Source organism: Callithrix jacchus, chromosome 12 (assembly GCF_049354715.1).
Source record: "Callithrix jacchus isolate 240 chromosome 12, calJac240_pri, whole genome shotgun sequence".
NCBI classification, from domain to species: domain Eukaryota; kingdom Metazoa; phylum Chordata; class Mammalia; order Primates; family Cebidae; genus Callithrix; species Callithrix jacchus.
This window is the reverse complement of record NC_133513.1, coordinates 87679866-87698609: the sequence shown is the minus strand read 5'-3', so window position 1 is coordinate 87698609 and position 18744 is coordinate 87679866. Positions and strand designations below refer to the sequence as shown.

Genomic DNA, 18744 nt, shown 5'->3' with positions numbered 1-18744 from the left:
TTTGAAAAATAAAAAATGATCATCTCTATATTTCAGTGGTTTTTCTTTAATGATGAATATATATTTATATGTATATCATGTTATATATTTAATAAAAATATAAATATGTATTTATGTTATAATTATGTAATAATATTTGTAACGCTCCCTAATACTTCAGTGTGTGTTTCTTTCACATGTAAAGTAAGCAATCACCTATTATTACAATAATGTAATAAAAACATAAATAGTATTATGTAATAACATAAAAACATGTTTATGAATATTATATTCACTATTTCATATTTAGGCAGCTGTATTTTAAGTGAACTTTACTAAATATTTGAAAGGCTTTTGTTATCAAGGGGTAAGTTTCCTATTTTTTGATGTAGCATTACAATGTACATTTTTTATATAGAACATATAGAATACACTGATTTCCCTCAAAGTCATAAATTCCCAACTAATCATTCCTCTGAGAATATTGAATTTTGAGTATATTCTAGCATAGAATCATTTGCTTCAGTGTTTCTACTTCATCACAGCACATTAGAACACCCAGCGTCTTTTATTTTAATTACCAATACCTGGGCTCCAATACAATGCAATTAAATCAGAATCTTCTAGATTGGCACTGGAAAAGAAGGAGAAGAACAGAAAAACATTTTATCTCTATCCATGAACCAAAGTCCACTGGGAAAAAAAAGACAAATTGGATCTAGATGATTGCTTACTTTACATGTCAAAGAGACACAATGAATCAGCAAGGGAGTGTTATAAAAGCCTGGCAGTGCAAGCTCATAGTTGTCTTAGTAAGAAGAGTAGGCTTCAATGGATCCTTTTGTGGTCCTGTTGCTCTGTCTCTCTTTTTTGCTTCTCTTTTCACTCTGGAGACAGAGCTCTGGGAGGGGGAAGCTCCCTCCTGGCCCCACTCCTCTTCCTATTATTGGAAACATCCTACAGATAAGTGTTAAGGACATCGGCAAATCTTTCAGCAATGTAAGTATGCTTTATTTTCCCCCAGTCACTTGCAAAGGGTAAGTTATTTGACTGTTATTTTTAGATAAAATATATTCCTAGAAGCACACTATTGCAATAGATTATTGTACAGCAAAATACTGCCTCTGAATTTTGATGTTTCTTTGGTCTTTTTAAATCTGTCATTATCAGAAATAGTGGAGTAAGTTGATGCATTTTGTTGATACATAAACATTGGGACCACTGTATGATAGCATCAGGTAACACAGTGGCAAAAGTTTGAAGTGCTGTTTCCCTTCTTTCCTTAATAGTGTTTTTCTATAATTTTTGACTGAAGGGAAGTGTGTGATTAGAAATTTCACCCAATAAGTCCTCTTTTGTAGTAGTCCTGTGTTTTTTTCAGAATGGAGATGGAAATTCAACTTCTCTGAAGATTCATTTGATGCCTGATGTGAAATAAAAATATCTATGGGTTCAGGACAAGCATAGGTGCATGTAATAAAGAAGTAAGTAGTCAGGGTCCAATTAGTGGTAGCAGAATTCTTTTGGATTCTGCACAAAGCTGTTGACTGTAGCCAAGGTTGCTGGAGAATGGAAAAAATGGTTCTTCCAGGAGATGCTGAATGTCCTGATTCTACCTTTGTGGTGCTTCATGTTTTTGTATTGTTAATATCAGCAGTTACAAACTGAACCTGGCATTCGAATCGCCTGGGGTGACACTGAAAATACAGATTTCTAGGGTTCATCACAGGACTGCTGAGTCAGAATCCTCATGTCAAGAGCTTTACAAATGACCTTGAAGTCCTTAGCTGGGTATTGGCCTCAAGGTGGATCTGGTGGATAAATTGCTCAAGCATCAGAGTTTAAATTAGCAGAGGTTCAAGTTTGGAGCTTCTATATATTACCTGTCGGACTCTGAGAATAAATTTGGAATTCTCTGGCCTCAGTGTCTTCTTTTTCAAATGGGGTAAATGAATGTGCTGAATGTGTTGAAGTGAGGATTAACTTTGATTTGTGTACCAACTGTCTGGGTCATTCCATGTCACATCATAGGCTATCTATAAGTAGCAGCTGTAACAATCACCATCACATTCATTACAAAATTCAGAAATATCCAATCTATGTGTGGCAAATATAAACATAAAGATACAATGATAATATCAGTCTGAATTACACATAATATTTGGAGCAAATAGTGACTTATTTTGCTGCTATTTGCATTTTCTTTCCCAGCTTTCAAAAGTCTATGGTCCTCTGTTCACCGTGTATTTTGGCACGAAGCCTGTAGTGGTGTTGCACGGATATGAGGCAGTGAAGAAAGCCCTGATTGACAATGGAGAGGAGTTTTCTGGAAGAAGCATTTTCCCAGTACCTCAAAGAACTTCTAAAGAACTTGGTAGGTTTGCATGTGCCTGTGTCAGCTTTGGTAACCGGGATAAGGAGGATGAAAAACAGAGACTTAAAGGCTTCTCCACAGAGCTTAGTCTTTCTGCATGGCTGCTGAGTGTTGCAGCTCTTTCTTCCTTGGTTGTGAATTCTCCCAGTTTCTGCCCCCGACTTCTTTTTATTGTTGTTGTTGTTGTTGTTAGGAATCATTTTCAGCAATGGAAAGAGATGGAAGGAGATCCGGCGTTTCTCCCTTACAACATTGCGGAATTTTGGGATGGGGAAGAGGAGCATTGAGGACCGTGTTCAACAAGAAGCCCGCTGCCTTGTGGAGGAGTTGAGAAAAACCAAGGGTGGGTGACCCTGCATCATTGACCTTAACAGTCAGCTGTCTTCCCTAATGACATGCTTGGAAACATTTCAGGGGTGGCCAGATCTTCATTGTGCATCCTGGTTGTCAGCCCTCAGGTGGTAGAAGCAGGTTTGAAGCACAGAGGCAAGGGAGATTTTGTGTATCTGTGCTTTGCCGATACAGATGTGTTTGTTCATATGGTGTAGGGATAAAAGACCATTTAACCCTATTTTCTGCTCAATTTTTTTTCCTGGTTTCCAAATTAGAAATTATAACTAAGGGTATTGAGTTCATTTTTGGAAAAGAGTTAAAGAAGGTTTCCCCCATATCATAAACCTGTGTTACCGCCACCAGAACATTTCACCTGAGAACACTTGGAAAGTGGACATTGTGGAAATGACCCCATTGCACTTTCATGTAACACGAACTAAGTTACATGTGCGTTCATTTAATTAGTGTTTTTTACTTTCTTTTTTTTTTAATTGCATTTTAGGTTATGGGGGACATGTGCAGAACATGCAAGAGAGTTGCATAGGTAAACACGCAGCAGTGCGTTTTGCTGCCTTCCTCTCCTTCATTCACATTTGGCATTTCTCCCCATGCTATCCCTCCCCAGCACCCCCAACCGCTGTCCCTCCCCTATTCCCCCCAATAGATCCCTGTGTGTAGTGCTCCCCTCCCTGTGTCCATGTGTTCTCATTGTTCATCACCCGCCTATGAGTGAGAATATGTGGTATTTCATTTTCTGTTCTTGTGTCAGTTTGCTGAGAATGATGTTCTCCAGATTCATCCATGTCCCTACAAAGGACACAAACTCATCGTTTTTGATGGCTGCATAATATTCCATGGTGTATATGTGCCACATTTTTTCAGTCCAGTCTATCTTCGATGGGCATCATTTGGGTTGGTTCCAGGTCTTTGCTATTGTAGACAGTGCTGCAATGAACATTCGTGTGCATGTGTCCTTATAGTAGACCAATTTATATATTATATATAAATATTTATATATTATATATCCTTTGGATATATACCCAGTAATTGGATTGCTGGGTCAAATGAAATTTCTATTTCTAGGTCCTTGAGGAATTGCCACACTGTCTTCCACAATGGATGAACTAATTTACACTCCCACCAGCAGTGCAGAAGTGTTCCTATTTCTCCACATCCTCTCCAGCATCTGTTTTCTCCAGATTTTTTAATGATCACCATTCTAACAGGCATGAGGTGATATCTCTATGTGGTTTTGATTTGCATCTCCCTAATGACCAGTGATGATGAGCATTTTTTCATGTTTGTTGGCCTTATGTATGTCTTCTATTGTAAAGTGCCTGTTCATTTCCTTAGTTTATTTTTGAATGGGCCTGTTTGTTTTCTTTTTTATAAATTTGTTTGGGTTCTTTGTAAATTCTGGATATCAGCCCTTTGTCCAATGAGTAAACTGCAAAGATTTTTTCCCATTCTGTGGGTTGCCGATTCACTCTAGTGACTGTTTCTTTTACTGTGCAGAAGCTGTGGAGTTTTATTAGGTCCCATTTGTCTATTTTGGCTTTTGTTGCCAATGCTTTTGTGTTTTGGTCATGAAGTCCTTGCCTACTCCTATGTCCTGACTGGTTTTGCATAGATTTTCCTCTAGGGTTTTTATGGTGTTGGGTCTTACGTTTAAGTCTTTAATCCATCTGGAGTTAATTTTAGTGTAAGGTGTCAGGAAAAGGTCCAATTTCTGCTTTCTGCACATGGCTAGCCAGTTTTCCCAACGCCATTTATTAAATAGGGAGTCCTTTCCCCATTGCTTGTTTTTGTCAGGTTTATCAAAGATTGTATGGTTGTAGATATGTTGTGTTGCCTCCAATGCCTCTGTTCTGTTCCATTGGTCTATATCTCTGTTTTTGTACCAGTACCATGCTATTTTGATTACTGTAGCCTTGTAGTATAGTTTGAAGCCTGGTAGTGTGATGCCTCCTGCTGTGTTCTATTTGCTAAGGATTGTCTTGGCTATGCGGGCTCTCTTTTGGTTCCATATAAAGTTCATGGTGGTTTTTTCTAGTTCTGTGAAGAAAGTCAATGGTAGCTTGATGGGAATAGCATTGAGTCTGTAAATTACTTTGGGCAGTATGGCCATTTTCACGATATTGATTCTACCTAACCATGAACATGGAATGTTTCTCCATCTGTTTGTGTCCTCTCTTATTTTATTGAGCAGTGGTTTGTAGTTTTCCTTGAAGAGGTCCCTTATGTTCCTGGTAAGTTGTATTCCTAGGTATTTTATTCTCTTTGTAGCAATTGTAAATGGCAGTTCTTTTTTGATTTGGCTCTCTTTCAGTCTGTTATTGGTGTATAGGAATGCTTGTGATTTTTGCACATTGATTTTGTGTCCTGAGACTTTGCCAAAGTTGCTTATCAGTTTCAGGAGTTTTTGGGCTGAAGCGATGGGGTCTTCTAGGTATACTATCATGTCGTCTGCAAATAGAGACAATTTGGCTTCCTCCTTTCCTATTTGAATACACTTTATTTCTTTTTCTTGCCTGATTGCTCTGGCTAGAACTTCCAGTACTAGGAAGTATTGGAATAGGAGTGGTGAGAGAGGGCATCCTTGTCTAGTGCCGGATTTCAAAGAAAATGCTTCCAGTTTTGGCCCATTCAGTATGATATTGGCTTTGGTTTGTTGTAAATAGCTTTTATTATTTTGAGATATGTTCCATCGATACCGAGTTTATTGAGGGTTTTTTGCATAAACGGCTGTTGAATTTTGACAAAGGCCTTCTCTGCGTCAATTGGGATAATCATGTGGTTTTTGTTTTTGGTTCTGTTTATGTGGTGAATTATGTTTGTAGACTTGCATATGTTGAACCAGCCTTGCATCCCCCGGATGAATCCTACTTGATCATGATGGATAAGCTTTTTGATGTGCTATTGCAATCAGCTTGCCAATATTTTCTTGAAGATTTTTGCATCTATTTTCATCATGGATATTGGCCTAAAGTTTTCTTTTCTTGTTGAGTCTCTGCCGGATTTTGGTATCAGGATGATGTTGGTCTCATAAAATGATTTGGGAAGGATTCCCTCTTTTTGGATTATTTGGAATAGTTTCAGAATTAATGGTACCAGCTCCTTTTTGTGTGTCTGGTAGAATTCGGCTGTAAACCCACCCAGACCTTGGCTTTTTTTGTATGGTAGGCTCTTAATTTCTGCCTCAACTTCAGATCTTGTTATTGGTCTGTTCATAGTTTTGGCTTCCTCCTGGTTTAGGCTTGGAAGGACACAAGTGACCAGGAATTTATCCATTTCTTCCAGGTTTACTACTTTATGTGCATGGAATTGTTTGTTATATTCTCTGATGATGGTTTGAATTTCTGTGGAATCTGTGGTGATTTTCCCTCTATTGTTTTTTAGTGCATCTGTTCGGTTGTTCTCTGTTTTCTTTTTTATCAGTCTGGCTAGTGGTCTGTCTACTTTGTTGATTTTTTCAAAAAACCAGCTCTTGGATTCATTGATTTTTTTGAAGGGTTTTCATGTCTCTATCTCCTTCAGTTCTGCTTTGATCTTAGTTATTTCTTGTATTTTGCTAGGTTTTGAGTTTTTTTGATCTTGCTCCTCTAGTTCTTTCCATTTTGATAATACGGTGTCAATTTTGGATCTCTCCACTCTTCTCATATGGGCACTTATTGCTATATATTTTCCTCTGGAGACTGCTTTAAATGTGTCCCAGAGATTCTAGTATGTTGTGTCTTTGTTTTCATTGTTTTCAAAGAACTCCTTTATTTCTGCCTTCATTTCATTTTTTATCCAATGAACATTCAAGAGCCAGTTGTTCAGATTCCATGAAGCTGTGTGGTTCTGAGTTAGTTTCTGAATTCTGAGTTCTAACTTGATTGCACTATGGTCTGAGAGACTGTTATGATTTTCATTCTTTTGCATTTGTTGAGGAGTGATTTACTTCCAAGTATGTGCTCAATTTTAGAGTAGGTGTGATGTGGCACTGAGAAGAATGTATATTCTGTGGATTTGGGGTGGAGAGTTCTGTAAATGTCTATCAGATTTGCTTGTTCCAGGTATGAGTTCAAGTCCTGGATATTCTTGTTAATTTTCTGTCTGTTTAATCTGTCTAATATTGACAGTGGAGTGTTAATGTCTCCCACTATTATTGTGTGGGAGTCTAAGTCTCTTTGTAAGTTATTAAGAACTTGCCTTATATATCTGGGTGCTCCTGTATTGGGTCGATGTATATTTAGGATCTTTACCTCTTCTTGTTGTATTGATCCTTTTGCCATTATGTAATGTCCTTCTTTGTCTCTTTTGATCTTTGTTGCTTTAAAGTCTATTTTATCAGAGACAAGAATTGCAACTCCTGCTTTTTTTTTTTTTCTCTCTATTTGCTTGGTAAATCTTCCTCCATCCCTTTATTTTGAGCCTTTGTGTATCCTTGCATGTGAGATGGGTTTCCTGTATACAGCACACCGATGGGTTTTGGCTTTTTATCCAATTTGCCAGTCTGTGTCTTTATTGGTGCATTTAGCCCATTTACATTTAGAGTTTATATTGTTATGTGTGAATTTGATACTGCCATTTTGATGCTAGCTGGCTGTTTTGCCCATTAGTTGATGCAAATTCTTCATTTTATTGATGCTCTTTAGCATTTGGTATGTTTTTGGAATGGCTGGTACTGGTTGTTCCTTTCTATGTGTAGTGCCTCTTTCAGGAGCTCTTGTAAAGCAGGCCTGGTGGTGACAAAATTTCTGAGTACTTGCTTGTTTGCAAAGGATTTTATTTTTCCTTCACTTATGAAGCTCAGTTTGGCTAAATATGATATTCTGGGTTGAAATTCTTTTTTTTTAAAGATGTTGAATATTGGCCCCCACTGTCTTCTGGCTTGTAGGGTTTCTGCCAAGAGACCTGCTGTGAATCTGATGGGCTTCACTTTGTGGATGACCCGACCTATCTCTCTGGCTGCCCTTAGCATTTTCTCCTTCATTTCAACCCTGGTGAATCTGACGATTATGTTCCTGGGGGTTGCTGTTCTTGCAGAATATCTTTGTGGTGTTCTTTGTATTTCCTGGACTTGAATATTGGCCTGCCTTGCTAGGTGGGGAAATTTCCCTGGATAATATTCTGAAGAGTATTTTCCAGCTTGGATTCATTCTGTTCATCACATTCAGGTACACCTATCAAACATAGATTAGGTCTTTTCACATAGTCCCACATTTCTTGGAGACTTTGTTCATTCCTCTTTGTGCTTTTTTCTCTAACTCGCCTTTCTGTTTTATTTCATTGAGTTGATCTTCGACCTCTGATATGCTTTCTTCTGCTTGGTCAATTTGGCTGTTGATACTTGTGCATGCTTTGTGAAGTTCTTGTGTTGTGTTTTTAAGCTCCTTCAATTCACTCATATTCCTCTCTAAGTTGTCTATTCTTGTTATCATTTCCTCAAATCTTTTTTCAAGGTTCTTAGTTTCTTTGCATTGATTTAGAACATGTTCTTTTAGCTCATGAAAGTTTCTCATTACCCACCTTCTGAAGTCTGATTCCATCATTTCATCACACTCATTCTCCGTTCAGCTTTGTTCCCTTGCTGGTGAGGAGTTTTGGTACTTTGTAGGAGGCCAGGTGTTTTGGTTTTGGGTGTTTTCCTCCTTTTTGTGCTGGTTTCTTCCCATCTTTGTGGATTTATCCACCTGTCATCTTAGTAGTTGCTGATTTTCCAATTGGGTCTCTGAGTGGATGACCAGATTGTTGATGATGAAGTATTTCTGTTACATAGTTTTCCTTCTAATAGTCTGGCCCCACTGCCATAGAACAGCTGAGGTCCACTCCAGGCACTGCTTGCCTGGGGAGCTTCTGTAACAGCTGTGGAACCATGAGGGTTGCTACCAGGTTCTTCTTCTGCTATCTTTGTTTCTGAATGATGCCCGCCAAATTTTAGTCTGATCAGTCCTTTGCGAGGTGACTCTTTGGATATACAGGTGTCAGGGAGCTGCTTGAGAAAACTGTCTGTACTTTATAGGAGCTCAAGTGCTGAGCTGTGAGCTCCATTGTTCATTCAGGGCTGCTAGGCAGGTACATTTAAGTCTGCTGCAGCAGAACTCATAACGCTCCTTTTTTTCCCTCAGGTGCTCTGTCCCGGGGAGTTAGGGCTCCATTTATGAGTATCTGTTGCACTGTCCTGCCCAGCAAGCGGGTAGTCTAGTCACTGCTTGCCTGCAGTAGCTATGCTGAGCTGCCGTGGGCTCTCCCCTATTGCCGTGGGCCCTGCCTTTTTGCTGTGGGCTCCGCCCTGCTGTGGTGGGCTCTGCCCTACTGCCATGTGTAATTCCCTGTAGTCTTGTTTTTATGAGTTTGCTTGCCTCTGTAGTGGCCAACTCTCTCTGTTGTTGTGGGTTGCCCCAGCAACGGTGGGTTGCCTCGGTAATGGCAGGCTGCATCAGCAATGGCAGTGTTGCTCTGTAGTGATCGAGTACCTCAGTAATGGTGGACGCCCCCCCATCTGAGCTGCACCATCCTGGGTTCTGCTGTGCTTGCCATGAAACTCAATCCTGAGCATTTCCATTTACTGTTTTTGGTTCTGTGGGGGTGAAACCCAACAAGCCTGATCACCTGGCTCCCTACCTCAGAGCCCCCCTTTGTTTTTTTTTAAGTTGAGTGGTTGACTCTCTCCCAGGTGTTCCAGGAACCTGCTGCAAGGGCACCGGGATCCGTGTGATTTCCTGTGCAGTAACCCACTTCGCTGACTCAAACCATGTTGCTGCCTGGAAATCTCCTGGGCTGGCTTTCTGTTTAAGTCTTGTTTAATCAGAGAAATGTGCTAATCTGCCTTCTGAAGTTTCTAATTGCTAGTTTAACAGGGCAACCAAACCATCGTATTTTGTATGGAGTGTCGCTGTGCTGTGGCCTTGGCCCAAACAGCCACGCTGGCCCAAACAGTTGCGCTGGCCCAAACTGCTGCGCTGCCTGTGGGGCTTTTACACCTGGGAATGTCCTAGTCTGTGGACAATAAAGATTTGTATGGAAATGTGGCATCCACTGACCCTCTGTGGATTGACTGGGAGCTGCAATTCTTAGTTGCTCCTACAGCGCCATCTTCCTCCAGCACTAAATTAGTGTTTTTTTCATATGATAAGACTCACATGTCTAAGAATTCCTTCCAGGTCCATGCCTTCAGCTCTAGCCAGCAATGACACTATGTATGCTTTTACTTTCTTAGGTATATCTCAGTACGGTTCTCATCAATTCTTATTTCTCAGGAAACATAGTCCTATTTGAAAACTGTCAGGATGAATTACTTCTTGTTAACCACTACTTACTGTAACAATTTATGTGTTGGGTTAATATGTTCTATAGTATAACTCAGCAAAATATACAAATACTAATTTGTAAATAATTTGTTTAACTAGATTTTAACTATTATGAAAAACTCTTTATCCTCTCTTCCTTAAATGTAACTAGGCTATGTTTTCAGTTCTGCTCATCTTTTTTTCCCCTGTAGTGGATCTTAGCTTTGAAATTTGTGATAATGATTTTTGTCCCACTGCCAATCCTATTCACCTATGAAGTACTAGTTGTAATCAATATCATTATCAGCTGGGATATCAAATTACCTTTTTCAATTTACTCTCCCAAATGCAATGACAAAAAACCCTGAAAAACAGATTGTACTTGAGAATCTCACACACACACACACACACACACACACACACACACACACACAAACACACACACACTCACCAAGGCTTCCCACATTACCTTTCCTCCCTTTGGCTAAAACAACACTTTTTCTGAAACTTTAGAGCTCTGTAATGTTTAAAGGAGCCTGTCATAGAAGTAGCTAACTCAGTAGGTTTCCTGTTTTCAATGTTCCAACTTTATTCCGAACTCTTTCATTTCATGTCACCTTTATTTAGGAGCTATAGATGTGAATTTGGGAGTCCTTTCCATTAATGTTCACTAGTCTCTTGGTTACAGAATTTCATTTTAGAGATTCCCTCACCAAAAAACAAAAACCTTTTAAATAATTTCTGTATCTGTAAGATGATAGACTTGGTCTAAATTATGGTCAAATTAAAAACTGTATTAAAACATACTTATCTTAATGACTACACTGAATAATATCACAGAATCCACAAAACGATAGTTTAGCCCAAATGAGTTAAATTTGGAGGATGTTTGGAAATGATAAACATTATTTCATAAGGAGGGAAATTCATTTTTTACAAACTAAAAAAAGAAATAAAAAGATTCCATTTATCAATTTACTTTTTGGTTAGCCTTACTGGAATTTAGATTTGAAATAAAAAGTTATCCATTTTACTTTTTTAGATAAACAAATCTATGTTATACTTAATGCTCATTTATATTAGTTTTTTTTTCTCATATTACATGGATGTATCTGCTTTTCACATTTGTTCCCTCAAACACAGGCATTCACTCACAATCTCCCTAACTTTATTTCTATTGGCTCAGCCCACAATGCTTTTAGCAATTCACTATATATAAGACGTTTCCAAGTCCCCAGCTTTTCTCTTCCTATCTCTGTGCTTTAACCTCCAGAGACTTTGCAGACAGATGTGATTCTCTAAAAATTTGAATTATTTAAATTTCAAAAGAGTCTTCTTTTTCCTTCCAAAATAAAAGACACCTTTGGCTAAAAGAGTTTAAGTAAAGGCAGTGGATGTGAATTACCACATGTGAAGTGACATTGTTTAGCTAGATTGTAATGCACAACTCATATTTAAGGTAAAAATGATATGTTGATTTCATTCATGTTGATTTTTTTTTTTGGACATATGAGGAATTTGTAAGATATTGTTTAAAATTTATAAATTTCCTTTATGTATTGATAAATGCATATCTTTTAAATATTTACTTTTTAATTGTATTTTAAAATTGTTTTTTAATCTTTAGCCTCACCCTGTGATCCCACTTTCATCCTGGGCTGTGCTCCCTGCAATGTGATCTGCTCCGTTGTTTTCCAGAATCGATTTGATTATAAAGATGAGACTTTTCTCACCCTGATGAAAAGGTTCAATGAAAACGCCAGGATTCTGAGTTCTCCATGGATTCAGGTAAGGCCAAGCTTTTATCTTCCTGGGAAACCACCTACGCTCTTTTTACTGATAAGTCCAAAACTCTATATGGTGGTTTCCCAAGGCATAAAGTGCATGTTTGAACACCACAGTCTTCAAAAATTTATGCGGTAAACATCTAGGAAAGATGACCAAGCCTTTTATTTTACACACAGAAAATGAATGCCCTAATACAGAGGTTGTTTTCAAGTCTATTGGCTTCCTGACCAGTGGTTTATCCACTAAATCCCAAAACCTATTTTGATAAACTACTTTGGTGACAGCCAAAAATCTTGCCCATATGACTCCATGGACATCTGGGGCCTTTCTGAAGACTTTTATCACTCAGTAGGCTTATCCTCCAATCCACACTTACTGACGTCTTCTTCACATTACTTTGCAGAAATGTCCTATTTAGGGAAAGAATATCTTCATCAAAAAGTGAGAATATTTGTGACCATAGAACGTGCCAGGAAACACTGATTAGGGTAGGGGTGTTCGATGCTTCAGCTGAGATCCTGGCTGATAAGATAGCTGGGTTAGGAATGACAAAAAGGGTTGGTGTTATGATGTATGAACCATAAACAAATATCCAAATTTAACCCTGTGCTGAGTTGGCATGCCCTACACTCTGCCAAAATAATAATTGTTTGATATTAGAGAAATCACTAAAGGTGCATAGTTGGGTTTTAAGGTATCTTTGAGCTGCTCCCACTTCTAAAACACTGATTCCATTTTCAAAGCTACTTGACAGCAATAAAAAATTTGTGTAATCTTAGAGAAATCACCCAGCTGCACAGTTGGGTTTTAATGTATCTTTGAGCTGCTTCTGCTTCTAAAACACTGATTCCATTTTTGAAGCTACTGACAGAAATAAAAACAGGGGGTTCTAGCTTTGTGTTCTCCATCAGTTGCCCAAACTCCCTTAACCTCTGGAATCATCAACTAAATATAAATCATAGTAATTCATGCCATATTATATTTCAAGGTTGTAGGGAAGACTTGGTTTAAAAATGAGGATATTGATATAGAAATACTTTTATACAATAAAAATGATGTATGAGTGAAGAAAATAATTATTATCTTTGATTCCCTGGTCAAAATTTTCTCCCTTCAATCTTTAAGTAGAGAGAATACAAGCACAATAAAAATTTTCTCATCAAAATGGACACAATATTCTATTCATATTTATAGCTATAATTTCTAATCAGGGCTTGGTGGAAGATACATATGTCTTATGACCTGTTTATATATAATATTTTTTTCTCTTTTAGGTCTGCAATAATTTCCCTCTCCTTATGGATTATTTCCCAGGAACTCACAACAAATTGTTTAAAAATGTTGCTCTTACAAAAAGCTATATTTGGGAGAAAATAAAAGAACACCAAGCATCACTGGATGTTAATAATCCTCGGGACTTTATCGATTGCTTCCTGATCAAAATGCAACAGGTAAGATATTAGCAACAGCTCAGTATTTTGATTTCTTGTTCATTGTGTGATTCATCAAATCCTTCTGTAATTTACTAGGGATGTTTAAATGGTCAGGCCAGCAATGTTTGACAAGCATCTTAATTATGTACTGTGTTTATGAACCTGCACCAAACATCATGGAAAATATAAAACTGTCAAATGGCTAGAATGCATAGACTTTATATTTTGGAAGCATTGCCATATTAATAATTCTGATTCTTTCAATTTTTTGACATGACATAGTTTTCCATTTATTTAGGTATTCCTTATTTTTTTAAGCAACATTTCATAGTTTTCAGTCTTTTATCTTCTTGGTTGTAGATTCTTAAGACTTTTGGCCCTTTGATGCTATTGCAAATTTAATTATTTCCTTGATTTTATTTTCATATTGCTCATTGCTGATATAAATAGACACAACTGATATCTATCGATCTTACGCAGTAAAATTAAGTTGAAAACATTTATCAGCTCCTGTTTTTTTTTTTTTGTGGGTTTTATGGACTCTTATTTATATAGAACTGTTGATGGAAGATCCAAGATGGTCCTTTTAGGAGCAGCTCAGGATTGTAGCTCCCAGTGAAAGTGCAAAGAGTGAGTGGATACTGCATTTCTAGATGGATCTTTATTGCCCACAGACCAGAAGATTCCTAGGCAGAGAAGCCCTATGGGTCACCAGCGTGGCTGTTTGGTCCTACATGGCTGTTTTAGCCAGTGCAGTTGTTTTGCTGGCTCCGCAGTGCTGTGGCTCTCCATACAAAATACACTGGTCTGCTTGCTCTTTTAAGCTGGCCAGGAGATTCCTGGACAGTGCCGTTGTTCCAGCCAGTGCAGTGGGTCACCACATGGGAAATCACACAGATCCCGGCACCCTTTCAGCAGGCAACTGGAACACCTAGGAGAGAGTCAACAGTTCAACTTAAAAAAAAAAAGCTCTGAGGCAGGGAGCCAGGTGATCAGGCTCGGTGGGTCCTACCCCCACAAAAACAAACAAAAAAACCTAGCATATTGAAACACTTGGGGTTGAGAGTTTCACGACAAGCACAGCTGAACCCAGGATGGTGCAGCTCAGTGGGGGAAGGATGCCAGCAATTACCAAGGCACTCCACCTTTATGGAAGTAATCCGCCATTGCTGAGGCAGCTTGCTGTTGCCGAGGCAACCTGCCATAACAGAGAGAGTCTGCCATTACAGAGGTGGGCCACCATTGCTGAGGCAATTCAAACCACACCCATATAAACAGGATTACAGGGAAGCTCAATGGCAGCAGGGTGGAGCTCAGCAAAGCCTCTGCAGGCTGACAGTGACTAGGCTGCCTCATTGCTAGGCAGAACAGCCCTGAAAAAAAGAAAAAAAAGGCAGCAGAATGATGGACACTCATAAATAAAGCCCTAACTCCCCGGGACACAGGACCTGGGGTAAAAAAGGCAGTTAATGAGTTCTGCTGCAGTAGACTTAAATGTACCCACCTAGCAGCTCTGAATGAACAATGGAGCTCACAGCTCCACACTTGAGCTCTTATGAAGAACAGACTGTCTCCTCAAGAAGCTCCCTGACCCCCATATATCCAAAGAGTCACCTCACAAAAGACTGATGAGACTGAGATTTGGTGGGCATCATCCTGGGACAAAGATAGCAGAAGAAGAAACTGGTAGCAACCCTTACTTTTCTGCAGCTGCTGCTGGTGATCCCCAGGCAAGCACAACCTGGAGTGGATCTCAGCAGTCCTATAGCAGAGGGGCAAGACTGTTAGAAAAAAAAAAACAGAAACAGTAATAACTTCACCATCAACAACCTGGACGTCCACTCAGAGACCCAATCTGAAAATCAGCAACTACACAGACGACAGGTGGATAAATTGACAAAGATAGGAAGAAAACAGAGCAAAGGGGAGAAAAACACCCGAAACCAAAACACCACTCCTCCTACAAGGGATCACAACTCTTCACCAACAAGGAAACAAAGCTGGATGGAGAATGAGTGTGATGAAATGACAGAATCAGAATTCAGAAGGTGGGTAATGAGAAACTTCTGTGAGCTAAAAGAACATGTTTTAAATCAATGCAAAAAAAACTAAGAAGTTTGAAAAAAGATTTGAGGAAATGATAACAAGAATGGACAACTTAGAGAGGAATATGAGTGATTTCATGGAGCTGAAAAACACAAGACGAGAACTTCGGAAAGCATGCACAAGTTTCAACAGCCGAAATGACCAGCAGAAGAAAGCATATCAGAGGTCGAAGATCAACTCAATGAAATAAAACAAGAAGGCAAGATAAGAGAAAAAAAGCACTAAAAGGAATGAACAATCTCTCCAAGAAACGTGGGACTATGTGAAGAGACCTAACCTTCATTTGATAGGTGTACCTGAATGTGACGAAAAGAATGAATCCAAGCTGAAAAATACTCTTCAGAATATTATCCAGAAAACTTCCCCAACCTAGCAAGGCAAGCCAATATTCAAGTCCAGGAAATACAAAGAACACCACAAAGATATTCTGCAAGAAGAGCAACCCCAAGGCACATAATCATCAGATTCACCAGGGTTAAAATGAAGGAGAAAATGCTAAGGATGGTCAGAGAGAAAGGTTGGATCACCCACAAAGGGAAGCCCATCAGACTCACAGCAGATCTCTCGGCAGAAACCCTATAAGCCAGAAGAGAGTGGGGCCAATATTCAATATCCTTAAGGAAAGAACATTACACCCAAAATTTTATATCCAGCCAAACTAAGCTTCATAAGTGAAGGAAAAAATAAAATCCTTTGCAAACAAGCAAGTACTCAGAGATTTTGTCACCACCAGGCCTGCTTTACAAGAGCTACTGAAAGAGGTGCTACACATAGAAAGGAACAACCAGTACCAGCCACACCAAAAACATACCAAATGGTAAAGAGCATCAATGAAATGAAGAATCTACATTGATTAATGGGCAAAACAGCCAGCTAGCATCAAAATGGCAGTATCAAATTCACACATAACAATATTAACCTTAAATATAAATGGGCTAAATGTACCAATCAAAAGAGACTGGCAAATTGGATAAAAAGCCAAAACCCATCGGTGTGCTGTATACAGGAAACCCATCTCACATGCAAGGATACACAAAGGTTCAAAATAAAGGGATGGAGGAAGATCTACCAAACAAATGGAGAGCAAAAACAAAAAAAGGAGTTGCAATTTTCGTCTCTGATAAAATAGACTTTAAAGCAACAAATATCAAAAAAGACAAAGAAAAAAATTACATAATGGTAAAATAATCAATACAACAAGAACAGCTCGGGCCGGGCGTGGTGGCTCATGCCTGTAATCCCAGCACTTTGGGAGGCCGAGGCAGGTGGATCACAAGGTCTAGAGATCGAGACCATTCTGGTCAACAAGGTGAAACCCAGTCTCTACCAAAAATACAAAAAATTTGCTGGGCATGGTGGCGCGTGCCTGTAATCCAAGCTACTCAGGAGGCTGAGGCAGGAGAATTGCCTGAACCCAGGAGGCAGAAGTTGCAGTGAGCAAAGATCACGCCATGCACTCCAGCCTGGGTAACAAGAGCGAAACTCCATCTAAAAAAAAAAGAAGAGCTAATGATCCTAAATATGTACGGACCCAATACAGAAGCACCCAGATACATAAAGCAAGTTCTTAGTGACTTACAAAGAGACTTAGACTCCCACACAATAATAGTGGGAGACATTAACACTCCACTGTCAATATTAGACAGATCAACCAGACAGAAGATTAACAAGGATATCCAGGACTTGAACTCAGACCTGGAACAAGCAAATCTGATAGACATTTACAGAACTCTTCACCCCAAGTCCACAGAATATACATTCTTCTCAGCACCACATCACACCTACTCTAAAATTGACCACATACTTGGAAGTAAATTACTCCGCAGCAAATGCAAAAGAGTGGAAATCATAACAAACTGTCTTTCAGACCACAGTACAATCAAGTTAGAACTCAAAATACAGAAACTAACTCAGAACCATACAGCTTCATGGAAACTGAACAATTGGCTCTTGAATGTTAACCGGATAAACAATTAAATGAAGGCAGAAATAAAGAAGTTCTTCCAAACCAATGAAAACGAAGAAACAACATACCAGAATCTCTGAAACACATTTAAAGCAGTCTATAAAGGAAAATATATGGCAATAAGTGCCCATATAAGAAGAGTGGAGAGATCCAAAATTGACACCCTATCATCAAAATTAAAACAGCTAGAGGAGCAAGATCAAGAAAACTCAAAACCTAGCAGAAGACAAGAAATAACTAAGATCAGAGCAGAACTGAAAAAGATAGAGACACAAAAAAATTCTTCAAGAAATCAATAAATCCAGGAGCTGGTTTTTCAAAAAGATCAATAAAATAGACAGACCACTAGCCAGAATAATTAAAAAAGAGAGATACAGTAACCAAATAGATGCAATGAAAAATGATAAAAAGGAAATCACCACAGATTCCATGGAAATTCAAACCATCATCAGAGAATATGACAAACAACTCTATGCACATAAACTAGTAAACCTGGAAGAAATGGATAAATTCCTGGACACTTGCATCATCCCAAGCCGAAATCAGGAAGAAGTCAAAATCATGAATAGACGAATAACAAGATCTGACGCTGAGGCAGCAATTAAGAGAATACCACACAACAAAAGCCCAGATCCAGATGGGTTCACAGCCGAATTCTTCCAGACACACAAAGAGGAACTGTTACCATACTTCCTGAAACTATTCCAAATAATCCAAAAAGAGGGACTTCTTCCCAAATCATTTTTTGAGACAAACATCATTCTGATACCCAAACCCAGCAAACTCAACAAGAAAAGAAAGCTTCAGGCCAATATCCATGATGAACATAGATGCAAATTTCTTCAATGACATACTGGCACCGATTGCAACAGCACATCAAAAAGCTTCTCCACCATGATCAAGTAGGATTCATCCCTGGAATGCAAGACTGGTTCAACATATGCAAGTCTGTAAATGTAATTCACCACATAAACAGGACCAAAAACAAAAACCACATGATCATCTCCATTGACACAGAGAAGGGCTTTGACAAAATTCAACAGCCCTTTATGCTAAAAACTTTCAATAAACTCGATATCAATGGAACGTATCACAATATAATGAAAGTTATTTACGACAAACCAAGAGCCAATATCATACTGAATGGGCAAAAACTGGAAGCATTCCCTTTGAAATCTGGCATTAGACTAGGATGCCCTCTCTCAACACTTCTATTCAATATAGTACTGGAAGTTCTAGCCAGAGCAATCAGGCATGAAAAAGAAAAAAAGGGTATTCAAATAGGAAAGGAGTAAGCCAAATTGTCTCTATTTGCAGACGACATGATAGTATACCTAGAAGACCCCATCGTCTCAGCCCAAAATCTCCTGAAACTGATAAGCAACTTCAGCAAAGTCTAAGGATACAAAATCAATGTGCAAAAATCACAAGCATTCCTATACACTAATAACAGACTTAAAGAGAGTCAAATCAAGAATAAACTGCCATTCA

General features: G+C 38.7%; 1 protein-coding gene across 1 annotated transcript in view; it reads left to right on the top strand.

The window, feature by feature from the left end:
- Positions 1–785: 785 nt before the first annotated feature.
- The window catches only part of LOC100402764 (cytochrome P450 2C20), a 42407-nt gene continuing 24448 nt past the window's right edge, over positions 786–18744 (top strand). The window contains exons 1-5 of the mRNA XM_035268522.3: positions 786–978; positions 2191–2353; positions 2547–2696; positions 11588–11748; positions 13023–13199. Of these exons, the coding sequence (XP_035124413.3) occupies positions 811–978; positions 2191–2353; positions 2547–2696; positions 11588–11748; positions 13023–13199 (819 nt within the window). The 5' untranslated portion in view covers positions 786–810. The remainder of the gene's footprint in view (positions 979–2190; positions 2354–2546; positions 2697–11587; positions 11749–13022; positions 13200–18744) is intronic.